This window comes from Saccostrea cucullata, unplaced genomic scaffold, assembly GCF_032062105.1.
Source record: "Saccostrea cucullata isolate Sc308-1 unplaced genomic scaffold, CSIRO_AGI_Scuc_v1 ctg2367, whole genome shotgun sequence".
Classification (NCBI taxonomy): domain Eukaryota; kingdom Metazoa; phylum Mollusca; class Bivalvia; order Ostreida; family Ostreidae; genus Saccostrea; species Saccostrea cuccullata.
The window spans coordinates 18,598-34,978 of record NW_026936218.1 but is presented as its reverse complement, the minus strand read 5'-3'; the positions used below and the strand labels follow the sequence as shown (position 1 = coordinate 34,978).

The 16,381-nt window shown below is 32.9% G+C and overlaps 1 protein-coding gene across 1 annotated transcript; it reads right to left on the bottom strand.

The window, feature by feature from the left end:
• Nucleotides 1-1,440: 1,440 nt before the first annotated feature.
• Nucleotides 1,441-8,106, bottom strand: LOC134245001 (uncharacterized). Its single transcript, XM_062727246.1, has one exon. It carries the CDS (start codon nt 8,104-8,106, stop codon nt 1,441-1,443), a length of 6,666 nt encoding a protein of 2,221 aa, XP_062583230.1.
• Nucleotides 8,107-16,381: the final 8,275 nt, after the last annotated feature.

Genomic DNA, 16,381 nt, shown 5'->3' with positions numbered 1-16,381 from the left:
GGTCATGATTTGAAAAAAAAAAACTGGAATTTTATTCCCAGGGGATGCTTCCATATAACTATGACCAATCATGGCTTTGCTGATCATGAGAAGATTTTAAAAGATTTTTTCTATGTTTTCCTATGTTAAATTTTGATCCAGAAATGTTGTCATACCAAACAGAAGCAAAACCCGAGTCTACACTACATGATAATGCTTTCATATAAGTTTCATCTTTCCTGGGCCACTGGTTCTCGAGAAGAGGATTTAAATTTCTAGTCTTCCTATGTTAAACTTTGAAACCCCATTGCGGCCCAACCCTACCCCGGGGGTCATGATTTGAACAATTTTGAATCTATACTACATGAGGATGCTTCCTCATAAGTGTCATATTTCTTGGTCCACTAGTTCTTGTGAAGAGAATTTTTAAGATATATCCAATGTTTTCTGAAGTTATTTTTTGATACCCCATTAATATTGTGGCCCCTTCCTACCCCTGGAGGTCATGATTTGAACAAACTTTAATCTACACTACATGAGGATGTTTCCACATAAGTTTCATATTTCCTAGCCCTATGGTTCTTGAAAAGAAGATTTTTAAAAGATACAATTAATTTATCACTTATTCATAATTATCTCTCTTTGAAAGAGAGCATGGCCCTTCATTTAAAAAAATTATATCCCCTTTACCCAATGATACTTTGTAGCAAGTTTGGTTGAAATTTGCCCAGAGGTTCTGGAGGATAAGATGAAAATATTAAAAGTTTTCGACAACAACGACAACGACGACGACAGACAATGGGCAAATTTTGATCAGAAAAGCTCACTTGAGCCTTAGCTCAGGTGAGCTAAAAACTTGCGGGTCCTTCGGATGAGACAAAAAAAAGACTTCCCATGTCACAGCAGGCGTTTGCATAATAAATGATACTCCCTGCTCAATGACCCAGAGTGCCGAGTAAAGGTCAAAATATGAAGCCCTTCTTTGGTATATGATGATGTCTCTACATGAGTGAAAAATGCTCAAGTAAGACGTAAAACAACATACAATTTATTCAATCAAACTGAAATTTTTGCAAGACGACAAACTTTATATATTGATTTTAACTGAATTGAAATAAAAAGGTATTATAGATAAGTAGATAGTCCCCTTATCTCCTTTTCCATTGACATAGAACAGAGCGACAGACGCTAGAAAATTAATGACAGACGTAATCAATGATACTCTTATACTTCAGATCTAGATCGGGTTTATAGCCATACTAAGAAATATAGAGCAATTACTCCTCTCTCTCTCTCTCTCTCTCTCTCTGTGTCTCTGAATATAAAAAATATTTATATAAATACTTTATTGATAATTACAAGTAGAAAGGGAAACTATATATGTTGCTTATAATATCACAAATCATTGAATCTTTAAAATAAATACTTTATGTCCTTGGCAACGATAAAGAAATTGTTTTATTAACATAAGACTTTCGAGTTTTTCTGCAACAAATGTAAAACTTTCCGATGCTCAAAAAACTCAGCTACTGCAACCGGAGAAATACCATTTTTATCCTTCAAATCTACATCTGCAGAATTTTCTAATAGAACCTTGAGATTATCGAAGTATCCGTTCTTGGATGCATACCATAAAGGTGAGCGTCCACCTATATCTAAGGCATTAACATCTGCACCGGTTTGAATCAAAAGTTTAACGATAGAAACATTACGTTTACTTGAAGCAATATGAAGCGGCGTTTCCGAACTGTTATTGCAAGAGTTAACAGACAGTCCCAGGTCCAAAAGATATTTTACTAAATTTTCAGACTGAGAAAAAACTGCTGTAAGTAATAGTTCTGTCAAAGACTGAGTAGAAGAATAATAATGCCCAATTTTAAGAAATAAAACTTCAAATATTTCCTTAAATCCCAATGCAGCTGATGCCCATAGAAGACTGTCAGAAAGGTTTCTGTAGTAAACAATGTTTGCTCCGTTTGTCAACAATATCTTAACAGCCAATAAATTTCCTCGAAAAGTTGAAATATGGAGTGGACTGCATCTATTCTCGTCGGAGTCATTTATAACAGCATGATTCTTCAAAAGTATATCAATTGAATCACAATTGTTATTTCCCGCAGCGTACCAAATGGCCGTTCGCCCAAGCTTATCTTTACTATTAACATTTGATCCCTTCTCTAAAAGAAATTTTACCACCTTAGAATGTCCTTCGCATGCGGCTATTAATAAGGCAGTAATTTTACTTCGGTTACATAAATTTACGTCAGCACCAAATTTGATTAAAAGTTTGATCAACGACATTTTGCCTTGGAATGCAGCTACAAATAATACATTTATGCCATTGATGTCAAAAGAATTCGGATTTCCACCTGTTTCAAGAAGCAATTTTGTTAAACTCTTACATCGTCTTGCTACTGAATACCAAAGAGGACTGCGTCCTTGAAAATCAAATGCGTTAGAACATGCACCGTGCTTGATTAGAAGTGTAGCTTTATTTCTGTTCCTTTCAAAGGTGACGTAATGTAGCAAAGAAAGCATCTTTGAGTCAAGAATATCTACTTTCGCTTGGTTGCTTAAAAGAAATTTTGATATATCTAAATGACAGTATTTTAGTGAATACCATAATGGCGTTCTTCCTTCTATGTCCTTCGCATTTATGTTGCATCCATTTTGAATTAGATATTCTACCATTCCATAATGACCACTGCCTGATGCTAAATGGAGGGGGGATATTTTGTTACGGTCAGAGCTGTTGAGAGAATAACCATGTTGAAGTAAAAGCTGAATCAATTCGACTCTCCCGGAAAATGCTGCTTGCAATATCGGACTCCCGATGACGTCTTCATTGTTTACTCTATCGTAGTTTTGTAATAAAATTTTTGCAGTTTTTGTATGACACAATGATATCGATGAAAACAATGCATTTTGATTAAAACAATTTTCTTCGTTTACACAACTCCCGTGTGCTATGAGTAATTCAACGATATAGGTATTACCTCTTACAGAAGCTATATGCAAGGCACTGAATCCTCGATTGTCAACGGAGTGAATGTCAGCATTATATTTCAATAAAGTTTTAACAATTGATCTGTTGTCCTTTGCAGATGCGTACCATAAAGCTGTTCTGTCTCTTTTGTCTTTGCTATTAATATCAGCTCCTTTTTCAATAAGAATTTGAACTATTTCAGCAAAGCCTTCATGTGCAGCAAGAATGATAGCAGTGAAACGGTTAGTTTGATTATATATTTCTTCACATCCAAATTTTGAAAGCATTGTTAGATAATTATTAATTAACATAAGTACCTCAACGGGTGTTTCGCTACGTTTAATAATGTCTGCAAAATTATCATCTAATGAAATGCCTAATGTGGAGTTCTGTGAAATTGATGACCCACATTTGATAACATGTAGGCTGTCCTGACAGTATAAGTTCATAATTGGTTTAGCGTACAGATTTACATCAGCTGAGTTTTCTAATAGATATTGACATATTGTTTGGTGACCTTGTTTTGATGCATACCATAATGAGGTTCGTCCATTTACATCTTGAGCATTTATATTTGCACCTGATTCAACAAGTACTTCAACAGCTAAAACATTTCCACGAGAAGATGCCAAATGTAAAGGAGATTCTTTGCTTTTATTAACTATGTTCACAGAGGCACCGTATTCTAGAAGAGTTTGAATTAATTTTTCGTAGCCACAGAAGGCAGTCCAAAACATCAAATTTTGAATAATATGATTGTCTTTGTTAATGTCATAATGTTTCTTTAGTAGCCAGACTAACACATCCTTTTGCCCTGTTGCCACAGATAAAATCAATGGATTTAATTCCATCTTTCCGGAAATATTTATTTTTGCACCATATCCAAGGAGTAAGTCAACCATCTGGGTATGCCCACGTATAATTGAAATATGTACAGGACAATATCCATTATTATCCGATAAATTTATATTAGCATTGTTCCTTAAGAGTAATTCTACAATTTTAGTGAAATTGTTTCCTGCAGCATACCATAGTGGACTTCTTCCATCTTTATCCTGCTGATCTATTTTCGCCCCATAACCCAAAAGAAATTCCACTATAGACTGATTGCCCTCACAGGCAGCTATTATCAATGCACTGACATTCTTTCCGTTCGTCAAGTTAATATTACATCCGTAGTCTAAAAGAGTTTTAGTGAGATGAATATCTCTTCTGTAAACGGAAACAAATAATATATGTATCCCGACACTATCAATGACATTTATTTCTGCATTGTTTTGCAATAGAAGCGAGGTTATGTGGTGTTTTTTGGCCAATACAGACAGAAATACTGCATTGTGATTAAAATAATCCAATGAATTGATTAATGCACCCTTTTCAAGGAGGAATTTTGTAAGGGTTAATCGTCCAGAAATTACTGCGATATGCAGTGGATTCAAACCTTGTTTGTCTTGCAAACTTATATCTGCTTTATATTCAACTAGTTCGTACGCCGTGTCGTAAAACCCATTTTTTGAAGCATACCAAAGTGCAGATCGACCATGGAAGTCCTGACAGTTGACATTAGGACCTGTTTTAATCAAATGCTGAACGATCTGTGTATACCCTTTCCTTGCAGCAATTATCAGTGCCGTTTGCTTTCGGGCATCCAAAAAGTCTACGAGAATTCCATGTTGAATAAAAGCGGTTATTACATTTAAATGTCCGTTTTGAGCAGCTGTAAACCAAGCTGCTTCCCCATCTTCGCTTTGAATATATGGGTAGGCACCAAAACGCATTAAAAGTTTACATAAATCTTGGCAACCATTTCTTGCAGCATAGATTAATGCCTTACTTAACTTTAAGTAAGTAGTGGGAATAAATCTTTCTTTTTGCAAAAGATATCTCACTACCTCAATATGACCTTTTTTACAAGCTAGATGTAATGGAAAATCTTTATTTCCGTCTGGAAGATTCATCTGTGCGTCATTTTCCATCAGAAGTTTTACAATCTGTAGTTGACCATTTAAAGATGCAAGTGAAAGAGCTGATCTACCAATATCATCCAATGCATTAACACAGGCTCCAACTGATATCAAATATGAAACTGATTTGATGTGCCCCCGCTCAGCTGCAATCATTAAAGCTGTTCTTTTGGCACAATTCACGTGGTCTATGTCAATACCGAAGGAGAAAATAGCATCGAGGACTGGAACATTATCTAAGTATGCAGCAACAATAAATGGTGTATTTCCATAATGGTTGCTTAGTCTTGCATTAGCGTTAAATTTTAGTAATTCCAACGGAATAGTTTTATTTTGATAATAAGTCGTTTTCCATAATGGTGTTCGCATCTTTTCATCTTGATAATTAACGTCAGCACCTGCCTTCAATAAGAAAATCACAATGTCCCTTTCTTCCTCAGAGCATGCTACGTGTAAAGGAGTTATTTGCTTTTTGTCCGGTATGTTCACATTTGCTTTATTCATAACAAGAAGAAGTAATATTTGCAAATGTCCATTTTTAGCAACATACCATAATGCACTTCGACCATATATATCCTTTTCGTCCAGTGACGGCAGAAGAGGCATAAGAAATTCAACTGTTTTAAAATGTCCTCTAGCGGCAGCTAAGATTAGGGCATTTTGTTTAAATAAATTGGTTTGTTTAATATCTGCGCCATACATAAGTAATAATTCTAAATGTTCTGTCTGTCCCTCTATTGCCCCAAGTAAAAAAGCCGTATTTCCATCCCTGTCAGTGACTTTCACATCAGCTTGATGAAGCAACAGAAATTCACAAGTCTTATAATGGCCACGTACAGTAGCCAAACACAGAGCAGTTTGTCCAAATTTATTTTGTGCATTTATTAATAATCCTTCCCCGAAAAGAAGCCTTACTATGTCCGTGTATCCATAATAAGATGCTGTGTGGAGGGGCGAATTTTTCTCCTTGTCACACAAATAAGCGTTTGCATGGAATTGAAGCAGTATTTTCACCGTTTCTGTGTGATGATATTTTGCAGCAAGATAGAGAGGACTTCTCCCTTGATCATCTTGAACATTGACTTTTGAACCTTGTTCTAATAATTCTCTTACTACTGAAGTATGTCCTTTTGCAGCTGCTAAAGAAAGTGGAGAATCACAGGAAATATTCAGTGAGTCTGTACAGGCGTTATTGTGAAGCAACAACCTAACTATATTCATCTTCCCTGATTTTGCTGCAATGTGAAGGATACTTGATTTTGAATTATCCTCAACGTTTATGTTAGCGTTGTTATCCAACAAGATTTGTACAATTTCTTCATAACCATTCCTTGCAGCAAACCACAAAGCTGTTCTTCCATAACAGTTACACAGATTAACGTTAGCACCAGCCCGAACTAGTAAACAAGTTATATTGCCATGTCCTTCCTGACAAGATATCATAAGAGCTGTAGTTCCATATTGATTTTGATAATTCACGTCAGTTTTCTCTAAAAGGGATAGTAATGCGCCACCATGACCATATTTTGAGGCTATAAATAAAGGAGTATAATTTAAATTATCACAAATGTTAACTTTAGCTTTGTTTTCCAGAAGAATTGAAGATATCTGTCCATATCCATAAAAAGAAGAGAGCAACAAAGGTGTTTGCCCTTCATTTTGTATACAATTGACGTTTACTCCACTCTGAACAAGGGATTTAACAACATCCCTGTGCCCATTGATGACAGCTAGAACTAATGGACTTTCTCCGTTTTTATTTCGAATAGTTGTTTTAGCCCCCCACAAAATAAGTTCATTCACAATCTTAGGATATCCTCTAATACATGCCAGAGACAAAGGGGTGTTGCCTTTTGAATTGCATGTATTGAGTTTGGCACCGCTTTCCAGCAGCAAAGAAAGAGTTTGAAGCTGACCTGCATGTGCTGCTGCAGCTAAAATTGAATTCCCTTTTTTATCTGTTTGGTTTATTTCTGCATTATTTATAAGGAGTGTTTTCACAACCTGTTTATGGCCATAAAATGAAGCAGCCATTAGAGCGCTGATGCCCTGTTTATTTTGAATGTTAACTTTTGCACCTCTCTGAAGAAGTTTATGAACAATTTCATGGTAGCCCAATTTTGACGAAATATATAAAGGACTTGACAAATTTTCATTTAATTGGTTTACATTTGCATTGTTCTCTAATAGTAGGTTTACAACGTTGCAACTTCCCTCTTTGGAAGCTAAGAACAGAGGAGAATTTCCATCATTGGATTTTATGTTTACATTGCTTAATGATATGAATTTTCGTACAATGCAAGTTAAGTCAGACCTACTGGCAATATGAAGAGGATAATAACCAGCATTATTAGCCTTGTTGATATCAGCCCCATATCTAAGAAGATGGTTTATTGTTTTTTCTGCATTCGATATTTGCTCCTCTGATAAGTTGTTTCTCAAACTTTTTAATGCAACATGAAGGGGAGAATTTCCGTTTAAATCAATAATGCTTGCACTACAGCCTTTCTCCAAGATATATTCCGTTACTTCCGAATGATGCAGGTAAGATGAAATGTGTAATGCATGAAAATTGGTCGAAAGAAAGCACCATCTTTCATTTAGAGCTTCCATTCCTAAAATCTCAAAAAGTCTTTGAACTAGACATAAGGAACCATCAATGCATGCTGCTAAAAGGACTTTTCTTGATCGGAGTAACCTCATGTGATTTGGCATATTTACTAATCTTTGTAAAATGAATTCAAAAATACTACGTTGTCCAAAAACGAGTAAACATGATGTCGGATTTAATTCTCTTGCATAAAGTGCAAGTTCCAGTTTAATTTGTTTGAAATTTGATGGCAGTTCATCTTCCAATGCTTCTTGAAAGTTCGTTTTCTTTGCCTTTGGTAACGAGAATGAAGTAGGAATATTGACACTAATCATCTCTATTAAAGTAGAAAATGTCTCACGAATAGTTTTAATGTTGTTGCATCTTATAGCCGAGAAACATTGTGCCATAAATGTCTCCGGGTTAGATTTAACTATTAATTGGAATAAATCCACTTTTAAGGCATTGAGAATTGTATCCACTCCAAAGACATCAATGATTTGTAAAGTCAAAAGAGTTGCTCTTTCCAAAATATCAACAAAGAGATCTTTTACCATTTGTCGGTCTTCTGGGTGAACATCCGACATAGCTCTATTCACATTCTCTTGAAAAACACGAATTAGATCTCTACATTGCTTTTCATCAGCCGACCCAAAAATTTCTTGTAATATATCTCTGAGATCGCTGATCAGCAAACTTTGTCCTTTATTCAAAAGATAAATTGACTTACTGAATTTGTGAATGATACTTTCTACGCCAAAAATTTTCGTGATCTCCTTAGTAAAACTAAGTATAACATTTTCAACGATTTGTTTCGTTTTACCCTGTGCTTTAGAAAGGAACATTGCATATATCTCTAACATTTTTTCAATATGTGTATTTAAATCACTTTGAAATCCTTTTCCGTGAAATATATTAGACAGTGTTTGTATGAACAACTTTTGTTGAGCAAATAGATGGAACATGTTCATCAAAATTGTATGTAGTGGGATAGACTGAAGAGATGTTTTGAAAAATATTTTGATAATTTCATCGTCTGAAAGCAAATTGATTTTCCTTAAAATATGCTTTTCTAACCTTTCGTCATATAGAATTGGACATAAGCATATTTCTAAGAAGTTATTTTCAAAATCAGAAATAAATCTATCGCAGAGGACATTTACAGATTTCCAATGAATGCAAAATGAAAGCTGATGTTTTTTGTTTGGAACATTTTGTTCGTCTTCCAATTCAATGTGTCTGAGGAACCGAAGTGGACAAATTCTGATAATTTCATCCGGATAATCATTTCCCACAGCATGAATGGTTACGTCCATCATAAAATCGTGTCGAAAGGTAAAATTTTTACCTTCCATTTTAACGAAAGATCCTTCCAGGGATTTTAAATGTTCTTTAAAGTTACAAAAGGGAATATACTCAGTAGCGTCACAAACTTTAGTTATAAAATCATTAGCTTTTTCTCTTGAAAGTAACAATTCGTTTTTTATCAAACCATTATTTTCGATCAAGAGAACAAGACAAGCATATTTCATTCTGTCGTGTTGTTTGAATCTATGGATCTCTTCCTTGATTACACAGAAAGGTCTCAAAAAGAAAGAAATCCCTTGACTTCGAAAATTTTCATTTTTGCCAAACAGAGAACAGAGTAAAGGGAAAAAGTCTTCGACATCGAATATGCTTTGCCGTTCTTGAGGTGAGGGAATAGAAAACCAAGGACAATGATTCAACAAAATATTTTCTTTTTCCCGACTTGTTAGTTTTAAGTCTTCATTGTCAATGGAAATAATGTTCTTGCGAAAGAGTTTGATTCCTCTTTTATTTTTTACCATAGATGCTCTGCTTGTTATAATTATCTTTATATTATTCGATTGCAGAAACAGTTCTAAATTTTCTTCGTTTTTTTGCCATTCAGAATATAAAATCTCATCATTGCAATCCTTTCCAAGAGGATCATGACAAATAAATATTTGTTTCGAATTACTAATGGGATCAGCTTCATGTACTAGTTCTCGGACACTATTTACAGGATAAAGGCACCATTTCTGTGGCAAATTGGCATAGAACAAAGCAAGATGTTGAGCAATAGAGGATTTGCCGCATCCCGACTCCCCCACTATGGTAACAATATTCACATATTGAAACAAATCTTTGATGTAAGAAAAAGCTCTTGTTTCGTAAAATTTAGTATCTTCTAACTTCCACTTCTGAAGTAAACGTTGTTTTTCTGCTTTTTCTGCAAAAAACATTTTATTACACAACCATAAATAAAATTTGGTGTATACTCCATAAATAATTTTAAGATAAATAGTGAAATCTTCTTTAATAACAGTAAACAATAGATACTTAATTTCATTCTCAGGTCGATTGGATATATTCAAGTGAACTTCATGTAAGACAAGTAGAGCTTTTAAAAAAAGCTTACCGTCTTTAGCAACAATTTTAAACAGTAAACAGATTTACACATAACAGGCCGTATAATTCTTTTGAATTTCTTGATTTTGTATTTCTATATTAGCTTTTTACGGGCATTAGCCCTACCACAGTTGTCGCTCGGTCATCTCCGTAAACTTTGACTGGCCGAGAGCTTTCGGCAAACCTCGGCGGATTCCATTCTCTTCTTCAAACAAGAAAGGGGAAAAGAATAATTACAAATTGTAAAGCCTGCAAGCAATAACTATCAAATTTTATTTATAATGAATTAAAGAGACCTTTTTATTTATTGCTATAAAATATATCATGTTATTAAGAAAGAATTACTGCTTATTTTGTTGTTCGTTTTGTCATTTTTTATAAGATTGGAAATCTTGCAAAATTGTTAAGTCGTACGAAAAATAGATCATCAGAAAGTTATCTCCCTTGCCTTGAACAGCATTTCAACCAATGAAATAATTGAAAATTTTCTCATCATGCAATTTCTACCAATCACAAAAGAGAGGAAGTGCATAGTCCGAAGACTGTAAAAAACTTCAACTATACAATACCGTCTTCCAAGGAAGACGGTAACAATATACAGTCTACGAGATTCGTTTAATATTTTGATGTTATAAGAACAATAAACGATAATGTAAAACTTACAGGGTGACCTCCGCTTTTTTATTGCATTTTTTTTTTTGCTTTATATAATAATATTTCAATATTTCATCTGCACATGTATATAATATATGTTTCTAAACTGATCCGATTCACATAGTATGATAAAACAATTAAACAAGAGGAAGCCACTGAAAATTAACTCGATGTTACCAAGTCGACAACCATACTAAACGATCTTTTGGTAGATTTACATTTTTTGTCATTATGACCTTATATTAAAGAAAATATATCGTTTGGTGGTATTTTTTCTGACATTTTTTCATATCATGTTTAGCCAGTGCTTTTATAATTATTTTAAATTAGGATTATTAAATTTACTGGATCAAAACCTAGCGATCACTGATGTGACCGGTATGCTTGATATATGCGAGTGTTCATTCCATGTTTGTTATTTTGACCGATATTTTTAAACAAACTTTAGTTTAAAAGATTGTTTTTGACAATCGATCTTGATATTGAATAGAATATTAGAATATAATAACAAACGATAAGTGTGATAAAGGATCAATAGCTTTAGTTCAGATGACCATTCAATGTTTTTAAAAAAGAATCATATGATCAGTGTTATTTAGTTTGTTTCATTTCCAATCATTGATTATCTAGATTGTCTGCTCTAGAGAAGTGGAGTAGGAGTTGATCCTGATGACGCGGGTTCAAATCCTACTGTGAAACGTGGAGACCAATCCTTCGGATGAGACCATATAAACCGAGTTCTCGTGTTGCAGTAGGTGCTGGCAAAAAACCCCTCACTTCTCAATGGCCGGGAGTGCCGAGTATAGATATGAGTTTTCTACCCTTCAAATGCAAGTCTCCATTTGAGTGAATTTCTTTTTAGAATGGCGTTGAATAACAGTTATTGATTAATTAATATGATCAATAATGAATATTTGAAAATGCTCTGAGATACCCTATCTAAATCCATCTAAATATGTTCATTTACTATAGTTTCATTATCACACATAGGAGCATTTATAAATAGACAAGATCATGAACTTAACATACCTTTTGAATACATTTTCTTGAAGTAAATGTTAACTCTTAATGGATTGTTTTCCCAAGTAGTCTCCATATCAATTGCAAGTGGTTCGTTCAGCGTTTGTTGCAGGTTCTACATTTTTTAAAAAATTGAAATAAATTAGCAAATTCTAAATAATGATTTTTTTTCGCAGATTTAATTTGCTTTGGTTAGAATACGGTTTGAAATTCCTATTTTTTTTTTTACCAACAAAAGTTACGAAAATAGTGAAAATTAAATCATTAAGATGAAGCGCGTCGCAAACATGGTAAAGATGTAAAATTATAATTATTTATTATCCTTGAAGGAAAGCAATGTCTATTCTGAAATAAATTGATCACGTGATGCCGTCGCTACTTTTAGATTTATAAACAAATATGGCGTCAAGAAAATGAGGTTGGTCGATGGAGATTCCACTAACCTTTGACTTGGATGACAAACGTCTTACTTTTAAAGATACTTATTTTTCAATATTATCAGTATCAATCATCATCTCTATGTTGACAGATATTAACCTCTTATTAATAATTGTGGTCAAAATGCAACGTACCACGTTGTCTTAAATGTGCCACGGACATGCGTGTCTATCATTGTTTACACACTTCCTTCATCAATATTTATGAAAAAAATTGAATACTTAATTGCAGATCTTGCTTAATTGCTTTGTTATTACACGAATTCTTTGGTAAAATTTTGTGGAAAGTATAATTCCTTCATTACATTTAATATGTCTCTAATCATTTCGTTTTCCACACGCACACGCACCCACACACACACACACACACACACACACACACACACACACACACACACACACACACACACACACACACACACACACACACAAAACTGTTGTTCTTTACTACTTCACGTCGACATAAAAACGGGATGTTGTTTTATTATAAAGCAGACACTATTTTTCAAAATTAAATTTGTTAAACATCAGGTAAATTTTGCAAGATGTTAAGACATTGCTTTTTCCTTACTTTCCTTCAAATGTTTATAAACTAGTAATAAACCAACCTGTGAATAATTTCCATCCGGATATCTTTCGTTCATTCTTTGACAGATCTGCTGACATTCTTTCCAAATTTGACCAAAAGCATGTTTTTGTATTTCGGATTTAGTTGAGTGTCCTTGCCACTGATTTCGCAAACATCGGATTCTTTCTATATCCCCAGCCAAACTGAGATCAGTATCGTCCACCTTCTTACTCCAGCCATTTAGAGGACTGTTTATGCCACATTTGTTCCTTTTAAACGATGCAAAATACGATCTACATTACAAATGTCTTTCTTTATCATGATGATGATGGTAATACAGCTACTTCTTATAATGATACGAATAAGATTGGAAGAAAAACTGAATGGTAACATACACGGTTTTGCATTCTTAGTGCAATATTTTGAAGCTTTCCATGAACAGATATTTAAAAATCATATTATCAACGACAAAAACATTTGTACAGAAATGATTTTTCATTAATACGCAATTATACGGAGTTCTGTGGAGTAGATTTAGAATAAAAACATGTGCTGAGTAACATATTTTCATTAAAATAAAAACATGATAAGTTATAAAAAAGTCAATTATTTGACCTTTCTGCACTCTGTTATTTTTCTGTGGTTAAAAATTTTAAAAGCAATTAAATCATTTTAAAGTAATGATATTTTTCTGACTCTAAGTAGAATGGTTAATATTATCTTATTAATTTTTAAAGTGATATAAAAAATGGGGGTCTTTGATGTTAATTTTTAGATACAGTCGTATTACCAAAATAGTGATAATTTTTTTTAAGCTTAAATTTGTTTTTAAAGGACTTCCACTATATGTTTGAAATATTTTTCAAATATGATAGTCATATCAGTTAATTTAAGATATAAATTAGATCCAGCATTAAACATTTCACTGCACAAAATTACACAGATTGCAGACTGTGTGTAAAATAAGAATCTAAACTTAACAATACTGAATACTTAGAAAGAGAGAAAAAAAGATATTTGTCTTTTAAAAATACACCCCACTACAAAATGTAGTTCCCCGCTAAATGATTTCGATATGGAATTTCATCATCGAGTTTTAATTGAATAAAGTTTAATAAGCATTTTAGAATAAAAAAAAATAATTGTAAGAACGAAAACATAATGTAGAATTTTTTAAATAGAGGTGTAAAAACAAAAATCTGCTCAAAATCTGAGAATGAATCTCTTGAACTCTTTATGTAAAATCTTAATATATACATAATAAAATAACATGCAGTAAAAAAGACCTTGATATAAAATGTAACATGTGTAAATAGTTTGAAATTTTTTCACTACTCTAATTTGTTCATTTCAGTTTTCTCTCTTACCCCTTTGCTTGCGTGTTCTGACGTCAATTATGACTGGAGTTAGAGATTTAACCTCCACTTTTCTTACCAAATCAAATTTTGAAATACAAGCTTAAAAAAGAATAAGAAAGTTATTATAGATACCTCAATAATGAGTAAAGGATTGTTATATCCAACATCTCATAAGATGCCAAAATTTGCGCATTTTGCAGCAAGTCTCTCTGTATATCGTCGAGATTTAAACGGTTATTATTTATCTTTAGTTTTTCCTCTAAATCTCTTGGATCAATATATCTTCTTAATAAATATCGAAGAATCGGTGTAAAAACATACGTAAGCGCCATATGAATTCTAATAAAGTTGACATGGGGATTATCGAGATGATCCATGGCTTTTTTCGATGAAAATGTATAGAAGTCCTTGTAACTGTAAAACAATAGTATAAATATTATTTTGAATTGGAAACTTTAAAATACAATCATGTATGCCACTTCTTTTGTAGCCATCCTGGTGTTGTTGTTTCTTTGAGGGTAGGAATTTTTTTTCCGGATAATATTTTAGACGCTAAAAACTTCAGACTCCGTGTTTCTTCTGAAAATCTTTTTTTAATTTTCATGAAAAGTACAACAGTATTGTATAAAACCAGGAATATAAAAAATAATGAACACCACGATGAATAATTAACAAGTATTTAATAATTATTAAGTTTACCAACTGGTTGAATAAGCTTAACCACAAAACGCATAATAATGGGAATATTATGATCAAATATTCAGTTAGACATGAATTATTTCATAATGATGTGATTAAATATGAAATTCACTTAAGGCAACTAAAGAATTACATGTTTTTAATTTCTAGAAGAAGTCAAACCAATCCTGTGTAACACTTTTTGTAAGAATTTCTTTGAAATATAAGGTTTTAAACATTGAAACAAAGACAGTACATCTGTGTTATCAATACATTTTCAACAAATACAAAATAAACAGAAATGAATTCGAAATTTCATAACTGAATAATAACTGTTACATATAATTTACTATTAATCTAATTAACGTATCAACTGTTTTGTTGAATATGTGTAAAAATGTAGATAAAACATTTGTCTCTTCCTTTATCTATCTCTTTGTCTAAGAATACCATTCAGATCATATACGAAGTTGTTCCAAAAAGTCGTAGACAAAAAAAATAGTATCGGTTCTCTTTGCATTTTAAAATAATTTTTCCTATCATAGTAAAAAGCAGCATTTTTTGACTATGTATTTCAAATTCAATGATGATATCACATTCAATAAGAAAACGAGGTTAAAGTAAAGAAAGCATATACGTGTACATAGGCGACCGAAAGCAGGCGTAATTTAAGTCTCTTTTGCCTCATGTGCTCACATGTAACACGTATCTCTTAAGATCTAATTATTTTTTTTAGTAAAAAAAACACTCTTGACTGAAAAACTCATTTATTATCCATTTAGCTTTATCAGGTTTATATTTCAATCAAAAAATTGTAGGCAGCAGAAAAAAACACAATACTTAACGTTGATTGTGGCTCAAAACGTACCCCACTCTCTGATCTGCCTTTAACTGTCTCATACAGGCGTAACTACTAGTATATGCTATATGGAGGTGAAATCTATTACTCAATCTTATAACGTTTAAAAACATCTTCTCTAATAAGTTCCACTGTGCAACATCATTTTCGTTTTCTTTTGTCGTGTCTGGATAAACAACATTCAAAACAATTTTTCACATTCCCCTGCGCCGCTAACACGTTTGACGAAATTATTTTTAGGAAACTCAATTCCAAAAGAACTTTAAAATACATGACACAAACTTTTTGCCCCTGATGCTTTTTATATGTACATTTGACATTTTATTAAGATTTTGATTTTGAAATCACTCATACAGATATGAATTTGATGTTTTGAGTATTAACATAGGAAGACATGCAAATGCAATTTGTTATATGTGTGAATTATTACGGATTTTGTTCGACATACCATATCGGACTTTCTTCAAAAGGTCAAAATAGAATTACATGAAATATTAAAGATATATACTGACACGCAAAAGAAACGCAACATCCTACTTTAGGGGGAAATAATTATGTAAAGTAAAAAAAAATGTAGCTGAAAATTAGGGATATCTTCACTATGGTAAACACCGGTAATTTAACGGTTGAACGATTTTCATACCATAACCGGAAGTCAAGTTTGAGTCTATTTAACAAAAATCAAAAATTGCATGTTAAGCAAATCATTTGGCAATATTCTGGAGTTTTAAGGGTTTTATCTGTGCAACATAAGTAATGCAGCAATTTTTCAAAAAATAAACTCTCCTTTCGTTTGCCGTAGCGATGCTAAGGCTTCTTGAAAATGGCTTAAGTACGCATTTCCATTGCTCTAGCTGGAAAATTTCAATCCAAAGG

Coding starts and splice junctions, on each gene's coding strand:
- LOC134245001 (XM_062727246.1), bottom strand. CDS start 8,106: ATGTCGGATGTTCACCCAGAAGACCGACAAATGGTAAAAGATCTCTTT.